The 19,440-nt window shown below is 39.8% G+C and overlaps 1 protein-coding gene across 1 annotated transcript in view; it reads left to right on the forward strand.

Moving 5' to 3' along the window:
- Window positions 1-1,562, forward strand: part of kiz (kizuna centrosomal protein) — a 28,120-nt gene extending 26,558 nt beyond the window's left edge. The window contains exon 15 of the mRNA XM_030765406.1: window positions 1,454-1,562. Coding sequence (XP_030621266.1) covers window positions 1,454-1,557 — 104 coding nt within the window. The 3' untranslated portion in view covers window positions 1,558-1,562. The remainder of the gene's footprint in view (window positions 1-1,453) is intronic.
- The last annotated feature ends 17,878 nt before the right edge of the window (window positions 1,563-19,440 follow it).

Below are 19,440 nucleotides of genomic sequence, written 5' to 3' on the forward strand. Positions count from 1 at the left end.
TGTTTTTGCTCATTTTCGTAACATTGCAACTGTGACTCCTGTATTGTGAGACAATTATTAAGTTTTGCAACCAACGTTTTTGCACAAAATCATATAATGTGTAAATGCATTGTGCTCCAATGACCATACTATAAAATCATGATCTGCATGACTGTACTTGATATAATTTCTTTTTTTTCCTTCTTCTTCTTTTTTTGTCATTCAGCGACCAACTCCCGTTATTATATGCTCTCTGATTCCCTGATAGTATAGATGGGTATCATGACGTCATACGCTTTGTTAAAGCAATATTGGTGCTTTGTATACTGAACTGAATATGACTTTTATGTCCAGTTATACTCACATTGGCTATGTTTACATGCAGTCTCATAATCTGATTAGTAATCTGATTGATAGTTTGATCAAAATAAGGGGGGGACCCTTCATGTTTATACACCTAAATAGGAATAGAGTAATCTGACTGAGATTGGTCCGAATGAAATTTGTATCCGATCGAAAGACATAGTGTACAGTTGTAATAATCTGTTTAATAAAATACAAAGATATTGGCCCTTAATAGCCATGTAAACATTTCAGTCTGATTGTTTACTCAGTTGGAATATTTACATACTTTCTGTGCACGTTCCTTTGTGTAACACAGCATGCTGAGCGAAAATGGCAGTCGCAACAACCTGGTCTTTTGACAAAACTAAATTTATACTGAAAACCTTGAAGAAATTTGAAATAGTTTCTTCTTGAAATTTCGAGTTAATCCTGAGCGTTTTTGTTGTTGTTGTTATGGTAACGTGGACACTAAAAGACGCTCTATGCATGCGCAGAACCTTTTCTCAGATTGCAACATGTATTATACACGTAAATGGACCCTGTTAGTGGATTGCCATGTCTAGGGCACTCATGAGCAGCTCACTTGGATTCTTTAATCAGAACAAATTCATTCAGATTGATGAAAATCTCTGTATGTAAACATAGTCACTGGAACTCACAAAGATACACAAAAGCAATCCCAAGAGGTATGGAAAATGATCCCTTAAGGGCTTTGGTAGAGGAGTAACTAATGTGTGATTTTGATCATTCTGAGGCACTGTTGTCAGAATTACACCAATATACTAAAAGTTCTTTAATAGAAAATGCTTTGTTGTTGTTGTTATTATTATTAGAAGAAGGAGTAATCGTAGTGGTGGTTGTGGTAGTGATAACAACAGCAAAATATCTTGGATAAATGTCCTGCTCTATGTTCCCCTGTTGATATCTTTATTGTTTTGAAGTACACTGAGTGTTTGTTGTCTTGCTATTTAATGAAATTCATGAAACATGGTTTACATTCCTAAATGATGGCTAATCAAAAATTATTCATCTATTAATATAGTAATTATCATTATTCAGATTTCTGAGATAGATTAAGTTATTTTACATGCATATTTTTGCATTCATTCATATTTTGCTTTGCTTCCAGGTTTTTGGGGTGAATCAGATGACACCAACTCAGAAATTGAAATGGTCTTGCGTCCTCAGTCACATAACAGCAATAATGATGACTTTGATGATTTTTATGATTAATTCTTCTCTTTGAGAGGGACTATGATGTACACATATTTATTTTGATTTTTTAATAATCTGTTCAAAATAACTCTCTTTGTTGGACAAAAATTAACTGCTGTAAGAAGGCTGAACATTCCATGAAAACAAGCAGAGACAGCCTCTGTATTGTTGTTGAAGAATGTGAAGGGGTTCTCAAACAATGTTGATGTTAACCCTGCTTGAATCTCTTTATTTGAACAACTCTTGGGACAGGTTGAAGTAGATTAAACTTGGTTTTTAAAGTGATTCCTTTGCACTGTGTTATTATGCTTTTTCGATGTTGCTGGCATCTCACTGCATTTTACTGTCAGAGAGATGGAGTGGAATAATGTTAGTCAGCTCCTCTGAAAAGCCAACCAACAATGACCACTCTGAACACTGCTGAAACACCTTTGAACTCGCTCAAGTGCCCATGGCCGATTTAAGAGAGCAAAATGCACTGTGCTCATCTTAATATAGACACAAATATTCACACTATTTTTAGTGGCAAAAGAAGACTTTTCTCAGGTTAAACCTGTTAGTATGTTCTCATAGTCTCATCAGCTGTGGTGCTATGTTCTATACGTTAAATGCTATGTTATCCACTGATTTTTGTTTGTGGTATTGATTCAGTGGAGGACCGATTGCACTCATCCCTCAGCGTTATTACTGTAATAGCTGTAAACATTTGTAATAGCTAATCACTGATAATAACTGGAAGCATTTCTAATGGACCTCAAAATAGCAGGAACTAAAAGAGCTACGCATAGGCATCTGGAATGGGTCTCCCAATCATCAAAAAATACAATCACCTTTGCTTTCTATCCACTGTGGAGTATCATTTTGCCTGCATTGCAATCTATTTGTGGCACAAAGTTCATTTGTTTTCATCACTGCAGTTGTATATTTAACGTGCAAATCGTGTTATCCTCTAATAATGCAAAAACTCTGGCTTTCAGTCCATCAGCAGGAATCCATTAGTCAGCTTTCAGGTGACTTTATGTGTGTGAACCTTCCAAAGTAGGACTCTACACTCATCAGTAATGGTTACAGCCTGCCTTGACCTAGCCACCAAAACGTGTCTGCATAATTTGGAGTTTGCTAAAAAGCTCCCCTCTCATAATATCCATGTTAAGGATCATGTCAACAGATACTTGTGTGGTGGAGATAGCTCTGTGAGAGCAGAGTTAGATTGGCTGATCTCTAACAACACAATAAACATATTGTAAAAGAAGTTTTACTCAGGGCAGTTCAGTCTAGGAAGCAGCATGCTATGAGCTGTCTCTCCCTTACTCTTTCTCTCCCTCCCTCTCTTCCCTCCCTAATGTTTCAATTCCACTGAAGTTCCAGAGACCTGACACCACTGGAAGGGTGTGTGCATTACCACTACATATACTGTCATGTATATGTCATAGAAAACTGACATGGAAGAATACAGGGAAGTAAAGTTAGTTGTCACTACAGTTCTTAGAGCCACAGTATGATATTGGAACAATGGCACAGGGTAGAAAACTTGTGCAACACCATGTCACACCCACTACTGTTAATTTGTACCAAATAAAGAGAGGAGAAGAGACTGTTAGAAGCTCACCTAAGGCTTGTTGTACAGAGACATAAAATGTATCAGTACGTGAAATAAACACAGGCTAAATGAAATTCACAATAAAACTGGATTTGCAGTGATTTGTTTTGTCTTGATGATATCTGGAGCATCTTCTTTTTCATGTTCGAATGTAAGCTTCAAGGTCTTGCTTCTCTCAAGATTATTAAAGTTGACGGTTTCCCGTGTTAATTATTTCCCTCCTCTGTTCGGATAAAAGGTGTTTCACTTTCCAGGATAAGATTGTGCAACCAAAAACACTTTTAACTGTGCCTACATGTGCAAAATAATAGGTGCTCCAACAAGAACTCCTGAAGAGTAGGAGTGCTGTGTTAATTTTTTTCTAGAATGTACCATAGCTAGCTTTATTAATGTGTTTATGCTATTCAGGCAAAGATGAGGTTTTCAGGTCAAGTAACATTAAAGATTGGATTAGCTCTTGGTATTATTGGCATTTTCATTTAAGCATCTGAGAGCTACTTGCAGTGGTGTAAAAAAGTTTGTGAACCCTACATTTATCTGGATTTCTGCGTGAATAGCTCCTCAAATGTCATCTGATCTTTATCTAAGATGGAATAATAAATACAGTCTTGTTTAACAGACAGTATGCACAGTATATAATATTGCCATACCCTTATTGAATAGATGGTGTAAAGAATCAAGGTCACTGATATATAGAAGAAATAAAAATTATGAACTGTTAGCCATCATATTTAATAATTAGTTGGAGCTCCTTTACGGATCAGGCCTATGGAGCAGTTAGGGGGTATTTTGACCCATTCCTCTGCACAAAACCATTTAAGTTCTTGTATATTTTTGGAGTATCTTGCTAGAATGATCTGTTTAAGATAATGCCACAGCATTTCAATATGACTGAGATCAGTACTCTGATTTGTTCATTCTAAAGCACAGAATATCCTCTGTTTGGGCCTTTCTGTTATTGATTGATTTACCTGTTTTTTGGATCATCGTCAAGTTGCATGATCTAACTTCTTTTGAGTTTTAGATCGTGGACAGACACCCTGACATTCTTCTTTAAAATTTCCTGATTCATGGGTCTGCCAAGACCCTGAAGAAGCAAAGCATTCCCACACCATTAAACTCCCTCCACCAAGCGTCTTTATTGGGATGGAGGTTTTGTGTTGGTTAGCAGTGTTTTATATTCTCCAAACATAATGCCATGTATATTTACCTAAAAGCTCAACCTTTGTCTCATCTATCCATAGAACATTGTCCCACTAATGCTGTGGAGCATCCAGATGGGCTTTAGGAAACAGGCAGCATTTTTTTTCATGGTAATCTCCCATGAACACCACTCTTGTTTCTGTTTTTCTTATGCTAGACTCATGAACACAAACGTTATCAACTGCACAAGATGCCTGCAGATCCTTAGCTGTCACCCTAGGGCTCTTTGTCACCTGTTTGGGGACTGCATGGTGTGCCCTTGCACTGATCTTTATTGGATGCCCACCCCTAGGGAATGTAACAATGGTGCTGAATGTCTCCCATTCATGGATTATCTGCTTGATTATGGCCTGACGGAGACCTAAGTCTTTAGATATCCTTTTGCAACTCCTTCCAGTCTTATGAGCTTCAACCACTCTGCCAAGGTCTTCTGAAATTTATTTTGATCAGGCCGTACTGCACTTCAGAAGAATTCAATCTGGAAGAGTAGATAACCAAAATTGTGTGTTTTTATGTGGCAGGGCAGGTCAAACCTACACCTGGGCTGATTGGAACATGGAACACCTGACCAGACTTCAATTACCCACCTGTCAAAATGTCATTGTCCAAGAGGTTCACATATTTTTCCCATCAATTACCTTGTTTGTTTAAACCATTTTTTTAAATAAAGATATAGCAATGTCATATTTTATGTGCATTATTTGTTAAATAAGACTTTTTTTCTTTAATAAGACATTTGACTTTATCTATTATTGCAACTTTGATGTATATCTAAAATTGTGCAAAAATCCAGATAATTCATTTAATTTCCCACAATTGAAGAGGTGAGCGCTTGTAAGTATTGCCAAGGTGATGATAAATATACCAAATTTCAGTATTCCTGTAAAATCAGAGGTGTAAAGAGGTGCTCCCTCTTACCCCCTTGTTTGTGGTTTGGTCTGTCTCTCCACCACTATGTACTCTGTTACGACCATTCACCCCTAGATGTCTTGTAACCGTTTTTGGGGCTCCAGGATCTCTCTCGCCCCACTTTTACAAGAGGCTTTCACTTAGTATTTTTACATCTGCACTTTGGCATTTAGTAAGCAGGAAGGGTTTTTTCCTTAACACTGGGTGTTCCCTGTCATTGTGTGGGAGAACCCTCTGGTGAGGTAGGATGTCCCAGCTGGGTGGGCCCTTCCACTGTGGGGCGGCTTTGTTATTTTGTCTCTTTTATATGTTATCCCAGGTGGAGACTGAAGCCGTCTCTCAATATGGAGTACGTCAAGTACGGACTCCAGTTCTTGGAAGTTCAGACTTGCTAGTTCAACTCAGGAGTTCAGACTCCTGATGACGTAGCTGATGAGGGCTGCTGGCTAGAGCTAGCTAGCTCAGTCCGCTAGCAGATGTCACATCTCTGAACATTTAGGACTTTCAAGGATGTGCTGTCGACCTGCATTCAAATTCTGAAATATTAATTTCTCGCCTGAAAAAAATTGTTAAAAATTACATTTGGTGAGAGAACAACAGTCATAATACAAAACTTACAGTTATGTGGTAGTTTGTTTGCAGCCATTGCTGCCACTTGTGTGTGAAATTTAGGTGAAATGCATTCTGGGAAACTTGACTCCCCAAGTCCACACAAGTAACCTCCTGATGCATCCTTGATAAAACCCACGAATCGAGGACACATCCAGGTATTTCATCTGTACTTGGCTTGATGCGAACTTTGAATTGGAACAGTACTTGGGCTGTGACTGATGATGTTTCACAAGTCCATGAGAATGCAAGTACAGAGAAGAACGCATATTGAGAAATGGCTTGAGTCTCTGAAGGGTGTATCGAACTTAATCGGTTGAGCTTAGTTGTGAGATCAACTACCACAACGTTTTCCGTTTAAGGTTTCCCTGAGCCTGGTACGCCTCAAAGACTAGGATAGGTTTAAGGTAGTTTGCTGGCTAGACAGGTAAGGTTCCAGAGGTACTCTTAACTGGTGACTGTTGCTGTTTTGTTTGGAGGTTCTTTGTTCATTTGTTTAAAATGACTACTTTCAATTTGACATATTTTACTCTTTGCCCCTCATTAGCGTTTTTTGATTAATGTTGTAATGACCTCACCATTGCAGATTATTTTTGTGTTTCCATTCACTGTTATGCCCCAAAAAAGAAATTTAGCAGGTACTGTATTACAAACTAGTTGCAGACAAAATATTACCTGAGTTGGATGAGTTCCTGGGTGTTGGGTCTCGACCAACTCAGACTTTGTTATTCTTTGGATTGGAGACAGGTGATAAATTCAAGCTCTGTCCTTCTGTAATTGGAAACCCATCCAGTCAAAAAAGATAGAGTTGGAAATTGAAAGGGAAGAATATCAAGAACAACTCCTGCATGTGAGGTGCTTTGGAGATTAGTGCAGACAAGGAGATCGCACTGCAGAGGCTGAATGTTGGAAAGGAGAAGCCTAAACCTCTGCATCAGAAAACCAGCTACTCTGTTACTGCTCCTTTTGCTCATGGGGATGCCCTTGTTATTGGATAAAACCCCTGTGCCTAGGCCTTGTTCTCCGCCACCATTCGGCTCCCCCACTTTGAGCAGTGATCTGTCTCATCCCATGTGCCTGTGCCTAGACTTTGTTTACCCTCCACTTCATTAGGCCCTCCTGCAGGGAACACTGCAAACTTTGATATTAGCCAGCTAATTTCTCTAGTTCCCGTGTTTAGAGAAAATGAAGTAGACACTTATTTTCCTGTTTTTGAGCGTATGGCTACTGCTTTAAATTGGCCCAAGAGTCTTTGGATTTGTTATTACAATGTAGAGTCGTGGGGAAGGCTCAAGAGGTTTGTTCGGCCCTTACCTTAGAGTAGAGTATGAATTCTGAAGTAGTCAAAGCTATTGTACTTTACACATATGAGCGTGTGCCCGAAGTTTATCAGCAGAACTATAGAAAGTTGATGAAATCTGCCTGTGAAATGGATGTGAAGCTTACTTGAGTGAATACGGTTGTCTTTGATAACTGGTGTGCAGCTAGCAAGGTCTTAGGCAACGACCACATTAAAGAGTCAATTTTATTGGACTAATTAAAAGAATTGCCTTCATTAGCAGGTTATGGTTTACCTAAATGAACAAAAGGTTACTGCACTGTCAGACTTTGCTGCCCTAGCTGATAAATTCATATTAATACGTAAAACTGCTTTTACTCCTTCCCCAATGTGTAGAGAGCTCACTACACTAGAACAAATGTTTCTAATGCCCTGAAAATTAGTTTGTCCACCCCTTTCTCACCTGACACTCATGAGTGTTTTGGAGTGCCATTAGCTAGGTCATGTCATTGCTGCATATCCTGCTTAACATTGCAAAAATGCAACACAAGCACAGGCTCCAGTTAAGAAAGTTCATGCTGTTTGCACTTTGAGCATGCCTGGTGTTTTGCTCCCTTCCCTGTTGTCAAAGTTTTAGTATGGTTGCAGACAAGTCAGATCTTGAGTCAGAAGCATAGTTTACTGGCAATGGTGTGTTAAGGAGTAAGTGGTCCTTACCCACAGCACTATATGAATGGAATGGAGTGTTTCAGATGATGGTTCCCCTTACCTTTCCATAGTTATCTGTTGTCCTTAGCCCATGACCATCCCTCGTCTGATCATCTTGGGCTGAGGAAGACCTATAACTGTATATTACAGTAGCTGTGCTCAGCCACAGCTTTTTACCATAGGTTTCCACCTGAACGAGGGGGCTATTAAGTCCTGCTGGGATGTGTGTATATGCTTTGTATGTCTCTCTCGTACATGGTCTGTGCATGTCCCCGTCCTATACTCAGACCCAGGTTACACCAGCCCTGTCTCATCCAGATTCCAAAATCCATGCTTTGTGTGTCTCTGTGTTCCTATCTTTCTTGGCATTTTAGATCTTAGGCTCTAGTTTTCTATAGGAGAGCCTTGTTTCAGTTGTGCTTTGCTTGTGTGATTTTGCTTTGATTTGTATGTGTTTTCTGACTCTTGGATTTTCAATCCTTTTTGCTGTTGTTGACTGCAATTTTTAGATTAGACTCATTGGCAATGTTTGCACTTGTAAGTACTGTCTGCTTCTGTAAATAGTTGTGCATATTTGTGAATAATAATTTATCTCTGTTCCCTTTAAGTTCCTTGCTGTGGTTTGTGCTTTCTCCCCACCACTGCACACTCTGTCGCAACCACTCATCCATAGATGGGTCGTCAGCTCAGCCCAGCTCATGCATCCCAACTTCGCTAAACTACGGATGCAGTGAGCACTTCGGTCTCCTCCTTTGCTGACATGCTTATGGTACAGGGGACCATTGCCAGCATGCAACAACAAAAGCTCTCTTGTATTGAGCCACACCAGGGATTCTCCGATCAGTATTATGGGACTCCAGTGAGGTGCAAGGAGTTTCTCTTTCAGCGCTCCCAGCATTTTAATCTATTCTCCACTCCCTTTGCTGGCTCTGCAGCTCCAGCCTTGGTCCCTGTTGCTTTACCTGTAGATCATAGCCTCCACACCAGCTTCAGAGTCTGTCATTCCAGAAGCCACCACACCTTCAGCCCCCAAGGCTCCACTTCCTGCAGGCCCTGTAGCTTAAATTCTTGTTCATGCAGCCTCAGAGGCTCCATCTTTTGAGACTGAAATCCCTTAAGGCTGTCTCAGCTCCTGGGCCTGCTCCAGCAATGGTCCTTGAGTCTTTTTCACAAACAGTGTCAGTTCATGCTCTCATACATAGGTATCTCCTACCCCCGAGTCCACTCCTTTCAACAAGGCTCCAGTTCCTGCTCCCATGGAGGGCTTCCAGTTCGGCTGGTGACAGTTCCTGCTCTAGCCAGACTTCCAGTCATGTTGCCTTTGGATCTCTTAGGCCGTGAAACCCCATTGGCTAAGCCCCCGTGTCCTCCTGGGCTGCTGTTAGGATGCCCCAGTCATCTTCTCTGGGCCTACTTTCCCCCCTTGCCAGCTTCTAGCTGCTGCTCCTCCTGGGTATCTGCCAGTTTCAATTTTTGTTCCTTCTGAGAAGTCTCCAGATCCAAGTTCCCTTTCTTAAAGTTATACCAGCTACTGTAGTCAAGTTGCCAAACCACACAGTTCTACAGTTACAGTGCTATCTGGGTCACCTTTAATCTCTCCAGGCCTTTCACCTGTTCCACCTCCAGACCCTCTAGTCTTGTCACCTGGATCTCCAGTCCTGTTATCTAATCCACACCCAGCCCTTTCAAGCCTGTCACCTGGATCATTCTCTCTGGAGTCCTGAACTGGTGTCTAGTGTTTGGTTCTGGTACATGGAGTAGTGGTCCATGGTCATGGCATTACTACTTAGTACTGTGGTACAGGGATTTTGAAAATCATTTAATGGTTTTGTCATACACTGCCTGGCCAAAAAAAAGTCAATGGGGTTAGGGTAAGGACTCTGTGGTGGCCAATTCATTTGGGAAAATGATTCCTCATGCTCCCTGAACTGCTCTTTGACAGTTTGAGCCTGATGAATCTTGGCATTGTCGTCCTGGAATATGTCCGTGCCATCAGGGAAGAAAAAATCCATTGATGACCTGGTCATTCAGTGCATTCAGGTTCTCAGCTGACTTCATTTTATTGCCACATAATGTTGCTGAGCCTAGACCTGACCAGTTCAAGCAACCCCAGATCATAATACTGCTTCCAGAGGCTCCAAATCCAAACGGCGACTTTTTTTTTTTTTTTGGCTGGGCAGTGTATGTAAACCAAAAATCTTTGGTTTTATTACCCCTAACAGGAATATCGCTTAGAGCTACAATTAACACATGTCCAGAAAGCAACATGCAGCCTGAAATTGTCAGAGAATGGGATTCAGGCATTTTGTCCTCTAAATCACATATTAACCAGCTCCCAAAGCAGCTCCAAACCCAGCCCTTAATCACAGGCTCAGGACTGTTCGAAATGGCCCTGTGCAATGTGCACATCCCAACTTCTGATTCAACACAGTGCCTGGTAAAATGAATAAGATGAACAGAAGCAACAAAGCACTGTTTTAGTTCTATGTAACAGAAAGCCATTCAACAGACCTGGAGAACTGTGCAACTCAGATGGCATGTGCATAATCTAGAGTAGCCCAGAAAATCAGCCTTCCCTGAATCAGGGGGAGACAACTAACAGTAGATTTCTTTTTTCTTTAAATCAAGTACTGATGAAGTCCTGTGGCAGCTACTCAAATGGTATGCACATAAACTGGAGGAGTCCTGAAAGTAGTCCAAATGACCAGCATTCCCCAAAAAGACAGTAGCTATTTCTTTAACTCATCCTCTCTGTAGTGCTGTTTTTGTAATCATTATTCTCCAAAAATATGCATTTGTAATTCCAAAGTATCACTGAGCAATTGATGTCAGTGCTGACAGTCTATAAAGTCATAATTAAAGCATGCAATTGCTATTTGAAGTACTCTTTAAAGTTCCCACTCCAAGCCATGCCTTGAATTGTTTACACAACAGTATTGTTGAATTTTATCTATAGTCTGGTTACTTGGACGATGTACAGCGATGCCAGATGTTTTTGAAAAAAGGTTAGATTAGCCATTTTTTCAGCCTTTTTTTTTTAAACAGCACTGTGTGATTACAATTCTCTTGAACTGAATGTTCCCCCCAGTTTTGGTGCATGGGAGCATTTCAAATGGGTATTTTATATTATATAGCTTTTTCAATCTGCAGTAGTTATTGTGTCACAGTGCCATGACAATAGCGAATGTTGGTCTTTGTCTACATGCAGATCTCAGACAAAAAAAAGATTTAGATGAAAGCAAGTATGGACGTTAAACACTCTCATTAACAATGATATGGTTACAGTGCACCATTTGCATGTTACATGTTTGTATAATTTATTCAAGGTTGTTGGTGAAGTTGAAGTTTGGAGTGTGTACCCTCCTTTCTTCTCCACATTTATTTTTATCAGGAAATAATGATTTGAAAGAAGGTTCATTTGATCTTCTGTTTCAATGAGCCCTAATTAAATATTCATTCATTCCTCTCCGGTATCTCCAAACAGTGTTTCTGGAGATGTGTTGAGAAGACACAAAAGCTTTTCATTATTATACAATCATGCATGTATTTCTTTCTTTCTTTCTTTTTTTTTTTGCAAGACACAAATATGAATGTATAAACATTTTTCTTCATTAAAACAGTATGCTTTATTCCTTATGGCATGTAACTCATCAGAAACCTTTATTGAACTCTCTGTTATAGGTGAAGTGAATTAGCATGAGGAAATTGTTGTGGAATCATGGTCATTTCATGGAATCACGGTATGTTGTCTTTTCAAAGCCTGTTAAATGCGGTATAGTTAACCTGTACCTAAATATTGCACATTATGTAATACAAGGTGTGACAGATTCTTTTTTGCGCATAGTATATCTTTCTCTTATCATTGACCATTCAGTGTTCAGTGTTTCTGACAAACAGTAACACATGCTACTGAGCGTATCTCACAAATGGCCCTTTTTCTATTCACATTTACATCACAGCTATTTAAAAAAAAAATCTCAGCATTGCCACTCTGAAATAAGTTCAAATATCTCCTGTCCTGCCATTAAATTATTGCCTGATTTAGCAAGAATCTGAAAGAGCTAGAGAACAATGAGGAGAGTGTCCATTTGCACATGAATGCTGAATGTGAAAGAGGAGTGTGTGTTACAGAGGAGGGTCCTCTTTGGGCCTATGAGCACATGGGTCTGATCTTTTCTCTACTACGCAGGTAAGATTTTCTCACTCTGAAGGCACAATTAGAACTAGGACCAGTGGAGATGTAAATGTATGACGGTGGAGTAGTCTAAGAGGTTATGAACTCAGTCACTTCAGAGGAAAGAAGATTTTTTTCTGTACCTATAATGCAATAGTTACCTACTCAATGCCCCCCCCCCCCCCCCCACCCCCCACCCCCCCAGAAAGTGTGCACTCTTAAATTGACCGCTGAAATTTTCGGACATGCTTAGGTCTGAGAACATTTTGAAAGGAATAAAAATTGTCAGTGAAAGAAAAAGGAAAAAGTACAATATTTTTAGTGCTATTTTTCCCTTTGTGTCAATCATAATTCTTAGAATTTGTTTTAATCCAAAGTATAGTTCCCAGTGTAACATTAATAATGAAATGTATGCTAATTTGGTTGAACTTAACACAGCAAACATTACCTTTCTAGGGGATTTAAGCTGGCTGCACCATTGTAGACAATTGGACCCCTGCATCTAATGTACAAAATCAAATTATAATTAACTATGTTTTAGTTGGAGCAGCAAGTCCCTCCTTATAGGTTTTGTGGTGATCCCTGCTTGTGTTTTTCTCTCTCTTACCAGTAGAGTAATTAATATGGGGAAGCATCATGTTCTGCAAATTCCTGTGAGATGTGCCTGCCAACGCTGTTAAAGCCAAGTAGGCAAATTAGTATTCATACAGGTTTTCCTGCTACAAGTCGCTTTTCCCAGTGGGACTGGGGGCTAGATTGGGTAGACAGTTGACGTTCGTCCTTGATTATGTGAGTAGAATGCCACTGAGCTATGTGAGTGGGGTTCCTTAGGCATCAAATCAATTTCTGTGACCTGCTAAATGGAACAGACTACACTGCGATTCTTTAACCCCATACAACAGGGAAAAAGGCACATTTTGAGTCAGAATGATTACTGGCCATTACCTATAGTTATGGTTTCAGTATCAGTTAATAACCGTTTAGAGTAGAATGATACATACACTATGATTCAGCTGCAATATCCATCGGCTTTAATGTACTAGTCACATCTTCATTTTGTCAATTAGCGAGAACTCAGAAACCACCTATTATTCAAAATGAAAATGGCTTGCTAGGTATTTTTTGCTTTTAGATGGAAAAAACATTGTGATAAATTTAGAGTTGGATAATCAGGGTTGTAATTGTGGTGGGGTTGGATATCAGTGCATAGGCCTTTAGTTTGAGCCTACACAGAGCCATTGTAAATGATGGTATAATGTATATGAATGTATATGTATACATAGTTTAAAGATAGAGGCTTGCATACTGAAATATGTTCCAAATTCACTTGTCCTTTGTCCTGAAAATCAACTAACATCTGTTTTATTTATCATGCTGCGTATGTAAACATTGATGTGTACATGTATTGATACTGATAATATGTCAGACTTTTATCCATTGTGTGAGCTCAACACTAACTAGCTAGCCAGCAGGAAAATGACAAAAGGGTGACCAGCCCCACTGATGTCTGCTTGCAACAAAGATGCATTTAAGATCACTCATTACCATTACTGTTATTTAAATGTGGACTGCTTCTCACTGACTTGACTAGTGTCTCACCTTTTTCTAGAAGTACTACACATTCTCTGCATGGCAAATTGTAGGAGGAGGTATTGCACTCCATCGAAAATAAATGGACGAAGTTTTGCATTTTTGGTCGTTTTTCTCACCGTTTCTGCTACTGCAGTTTTCACGATATCTATTCCATTGCAGCGGTAACAGGTCTGTCCTAATGCTGTGTAGTGTGCTTGTATACAGCTAATAGATCAGACTAGTTGATTTTTTTTTTAATTGCCGTTTTTAATTGCTTATTTTCACACTGAAAATGGATAGGAAACGTTTTAGGTCTCTAAACTTGTGGCACGACGAGGGTTTGTACATAGCGGCAGTTGATAGTTAGATTCAATGGCCTTTTGCTGTGCAGAGCGATTGATCATATTTAGATTTACAGTACAAGCCAGTTATGAAAGCTCATTCAAAAACTGATGCTCCAGCACAATCACATTCGCATTTTCCGGTGAAAATGCATCTCTAGTTTTAAAATCTATTTTAAAATTGTAATCCTGCTAATAATCCCCATATTTACTAAATGTATCGGTAATCTGATTACATCTTTTTTTCTGTAACTGTAACAGAATACAGTTATTTTTTTGTATCCCAATTACGTAACACCGTTCCATGTATTCCGTTACTCCCCAAGCCTGGTCATAGGATTCCACCTACTCTGATGTAGAAATCCTTTAACACACTGGACCATAGCTGGTGGATTCATAAGTTGTGCAGCTGTTGATGAAAGTCAACATCTACAGCCATTTGTTCTCAGCACATGAGCCATTTCTCAATATGAAGTACGCTAAGTACGTTCTCCTGTTCTTGGGAGTACAAAACTTGCCGCCATTGGCTCGCCTGCTCCCATGCCGTTGTGAATCGAGAATACATCTGGGTATTTGATCACTTCTTGGCCAGATGTAAACTTTTAAATGGAACAGTACTTTGGCCATGACTGATGATTTTCTCAAGTCCATGAGAACGCAAGTACAGAGAAGAACGCATATTGAGAAACGGCTATGATGACCGAAGCCTGATAACAGGGCACAAAATTCATTTGAATTGCTCAACATGTTCTTGACTTTATCTACCTCGGCCACCTGCAGCAGTGCCAGAATCACCTGGGTCTGATTCAAGCACGTTCTCTCCAGGAACATACAGAAATATCTGTGCCATAACTGGCATGTGACTTGCTTTGCTGACTACTTATAACGCAGAAAAGCAAGGGCCATTTCAGTGAAGTGGTCCATAGCCATCAATATATCAACAGCTCTACTACTGGAATCCTCTGTCGATGAAAAACATAGGCAACATAGGCAGACCAGACACAATGTTAATGCTGTCAGATGGAGCTTTTTTCTCTGGCCTTTGTGTCTTACTAAACACATTGTTTGCAACATTTAAGATATTTGTGAACATCACTGTGTGTGATGATCTAGAGCAGCGTTTGTTTTGCAAGGCATAATGATCTCTTTTTGTCTTGTTAGCTTCATTATCTATGCATTGAAGGACATGCTTGACCAGAGACACTGGCACACCACATTGGTAGCACTTTTTTCTTATCAACAGATCCTTATGTACTTACTTGTGAAGAATTCTGCCCACAATCTTAATCTTTTTCCACCTATTCAGTGCTTTCAGCACTATTACCCATTTTCCACTGATGCGGTGCTGGTGCCGGTGCCAGTGCCTGATCTAGAACCAGGGCCATGCATTTTCACTGAAAAAATACTGGTGCTGGTGCCAAAAAGCTGGCACTGGCAAGGCTTCCCAAAATTGCTGCTCTAAAAGTTGATACCACTGATGTCAGTGGCTATGCAAATGAGAACCACGCGAAAACCAATCATTTCAGCATGTGATGTATTTGGTACGTGACGTTCTCTAGAGAGGCAGGAGTAACAAAAAAAAACCCTGACCAAGATGGCAGAGGCTAAAGGCTACATGTAGCATGAAAACATGTATGTGATTAGAAGATGTATGGGCAGCCATTTGTGTCTACACCAATATGGGTTGTTGTTTACATGTTACATGAATGTAGCTGGGGCCAGAGTGGAAGAAAAAACCCTCTCAACAGCTCTGGTCGGGGCAAATAGATCATTGTAGACCTTCATTTAAGCACTTGAATTTTTGAGCTAGGTGACAGGCTTGCTGTTTTCGTGAATTTCACCCCCAGAGCGAAAAGTGGTGGGGCAAAATACGTGAGGTGTTTCGCTGTGTGGAAGCCTTGTGTAAAAGTAAATTTATAAAAAGCAAACAAAGCAGATGCGTTCTGTCCACCATGATGTTTTCCACACGGAAATTACCCCAAATTTCACTATGTAACATTCAGTTCTCAAACCTACCACAATGCGGGCCGGTTTTCATTGGCACCAAGGCAGAACTGGCTCTGCACCGGCACCAGCACCGGCACTGGCACCGTCCTGGTGGAAAAGAGCTATATGAGTGTCTTTTTAGTGTCTTTGTAGCTTTTTAGCTCTGTCGTTGTGAGTGTCTTCTCCAACATGTCCTGTATAAAAGGGTTCGGTATAATGTTTTGTTTTGTTTTTTTGTTGTTCTTGTTTTTGGTACTCTCAAAGTCACAGACAATGTTTTAAATCAATGGCATCAACAGGTGCACATTTTAGGTGAGCCAGAAAATCGCCCTCTATTTGCATCCTGCTTCCCACCCAGTATGTCCATGAAAGATTGCAACACTTTGGAAGTGAATGGCTTCTGTCTTGGCAGAAGAAGAGCCCTCTGGCTCTCTCTGGCAGTTGGCACTAAACCCGAAGACATCCTGAAAGCATTCTTTGATCTGTTCATCCCCCTCCACCAAAGGTTGAATGGCTCTTTCTCCAGCCTCCAACTCACATGGCTGTGGATGATGTCTGCTCAGAACATCTGTAACCTTGAATTCTTGAATACAGCATGGGACTAGTTTGGCCATCTATCTCTGCTCACATTCCTTGAGTTTAGATGTAGGTTAATGAGTTCTGTCCACCTAGATAGTAATTCTTGTCCTTTGAGCCAGTGACAGAATTCTCACAGACACATCACTATCTCTATGTTCAGCATATTATTGGAGAGTAAATTTCAGTTGTTCAACCAACTTGATGCTCCTTTGAGAACGAGGCTGTTTCCATCAGCCATACAGGAAAATACTTTAGCAGATCATCTTGTTTCTAAAGCAGACTCAAGAAGTCTGTATGTGCTCTGCTTGAGATGTACAAAATCAGGGAGAGTTCTGAGGGATGAGATCGGGATCTTCAAAACCTACAAAAGGAACATACCTACAATTTTGGTAATTATGCTTGGTTTGCTGCACAATCTGTTACTGCTAAATTAATTGCAGATCTTGGTGTAACACTCACAAGATTGTAAAGAGACTCCATTATTCACCACACACAGTTTAATCACATTTTGATACACACCTGTACTTCCTTTGGACTTTAGGCTTTAAGGCAAATTTAGCATTTTTTTTTCTTCATGCAGAACAAACAATTGGAATGTCAACGTAGACACAATAAGGGAATTACTGAACTTGGAGAGGTGTTTAAGACTTGGAAAGTGGAATAACAATCTGACTTATATGGTACAACACAACATATATCCATCCCCAGTGCAAACTAGCTGAAAAAACTAAAAATGTCTTACTTGTAACAACATACATCTTCTGTGAGACATATAACTGAGGAGCTCCAGAATGTGCATCCTGTCAGCATCAAAATTAATTGAAAAATTAACCTCCTAACATTTTATATCTCTGTGACAGATTTAATTGGTCCTATGCTTCTCAGCAAAAGTGTCATATGCTTTCCCCCTCTTAAAGCTTGTTCCACTCATAAGGAGCTCAAACTGTGAGCTCTGACTTTCTGCTGAATAATCTCTCTCTCTCTCTCTCTCTCTCTCTCTCTCTCTCTCTCTCTCTCTCTCTCTTGTTCTCTTGTTCTCTCCCTAATTCTGCCAGCATAGCCCTGTTCGCAACAAATGCAGAAACATCTAACAAGCCCATGAAGCACAACCTCTCACTTGAACAGCAGGCCTCGTTTATTACTTGTTTATGCCTCTGTGTACATGCTATAAATGCCATTAAATGCCATGCCACAAATGTTTTGTTTTGCTGTATATTTAGACTCAATTCTTAACTTTAGTTTGTGTTTAGTCTGTGTTTCTCCAAGGAATGCAAATGTTTTCAGACCGATATGTTCACATTTGTGCGAGCAGAAGTCTTATTACTGTAATCTCAGGATGGATTAACCCTGTTGTTCATGTTGATGTTAACAAAGGTGATAATACAAGATTAGCCAGTACACACAGCCTGGGGATTGTAGAGTATGTTCCGATTAACATGCACTGTGCTCTGGAGAGGTCTGTGGGTTCAGTTCTCCTCAGAGAGGGAACAGGGTTCAGCCATTAGCATGAATGGAAAATGCTAATGCAATGCCTCAGACACCTGCTCCACAGCAGTGGCTCTGTTTATATTGCAGTAAAGCCTTGGAAGATTTTCAGACCATTGCAGCCAATTCAGTGAGTGGGCTGTTTCATGCAACAAGTCATATAGTTGCAAAGCTGGAGGACTGTTCAGAAACCTACAGGAAAATACAGGAAGAGAGAATGTGCTGTGCTTATGGTTTTACACAGGTTTCAGAGCTCTGCTTCAGATGTGAAAGGATTTACACCTATTTAAGATTATGCACAATCTGCTGCTTTTCTTTTTGAGAATCTGCAAATGAAAATATATTCCTTCGTCACCTAGAACATAAGACAAATATGGAATAATATTCCATGATATAAATATGGAATTATATAAAGTTACAATGATATGAAAATATGAGCGCAAAGTAAAATTACAATTGGATTTCCTTCCTAACGAGTCATGGTGTGATTTGTGCCATATTTCAATATTTCTCTAAATACATCCCAATTTGTACCCATATCCTCAGGTACTGATCATCAGTGAGCCATATTATATTCATGTAGAGTTCTATTTAACATTACTTTTATGTTTTCTTGAACTTTATAAGATAACTTTACTCCTACAATATATATCTTAGCTGACATCTTGATTGTGTTTCACAGCCCAACTTCACTGTTTCCTCTCCTAATAGACAAACAAATTGCACATAACTCATTACAGGTACTTAGCAATTTCTGGTACTTTATACATTCCCTAAGATTCTTTCAAATAGCAAAAGTAGATGAAATTGTATAAACAGGCTGATTTTCCTTAGAAAAGAAGTTCAGTGAAAGGGGACTTGTGGCATATGAGATTTAAGAGATTCTCCATGTCCTATCATCACTGTTGTGTGCTTAAACCATGACAATCCTCCACAAGGCTTTGAGGTCATTGAACTCCACCCAAATGACTTTGAGATTGGTTTGACAGAGGAAAAAATACATTTGGCAAGGTGTGTGAAGAGGAGGGGAAGCACTCTTGAGACCACCGTGCTGTTTTGCTGTATTATGTTTTCAAAAAGGAGGAACAAGTGCACTTAAATTTCATCACTCTCTGAATGTGTGCTACAACACTTTTACTCCTGCGATTAGTGGTTTGAATATTCCCTCTGCTCCAGACAAGACATGAGCAATGCAAGGTTAGAGCGAGCCATATGACATTACCTCATGAGACTTAAAAGATATTTTACCTCCATCTACCTGTAATTCACAGGCAATGCAAAGCGTCAGCTTGTATGCGTGTCTTGTGTTTGAGAACTGTAGAGATAAAAATAGAGAGACAGAGAGATGGTGATGTTATAGATAGTCCTGCAAACGAATTGCATCTGTAGTTGTAAGCCCATGAGTGTTCCTATTGATGGACACTGTGATATAGTATCTATCTATCTATCTATCTAT

The sequence above is a fragment of the Chanos chanos genome, chromosome 1 (assembly GCF_902362185.1).
Source record: "Chanos chanos chromosome 1, fChaCha1.1, whole genome shotgun sequence".
Taxonomy (NCBI): Eukaryota; Metazoa; Chordata; class Actinopteri; order Gonorynchiformes; family Chanidae; genus Chanos; species Chanos chanos.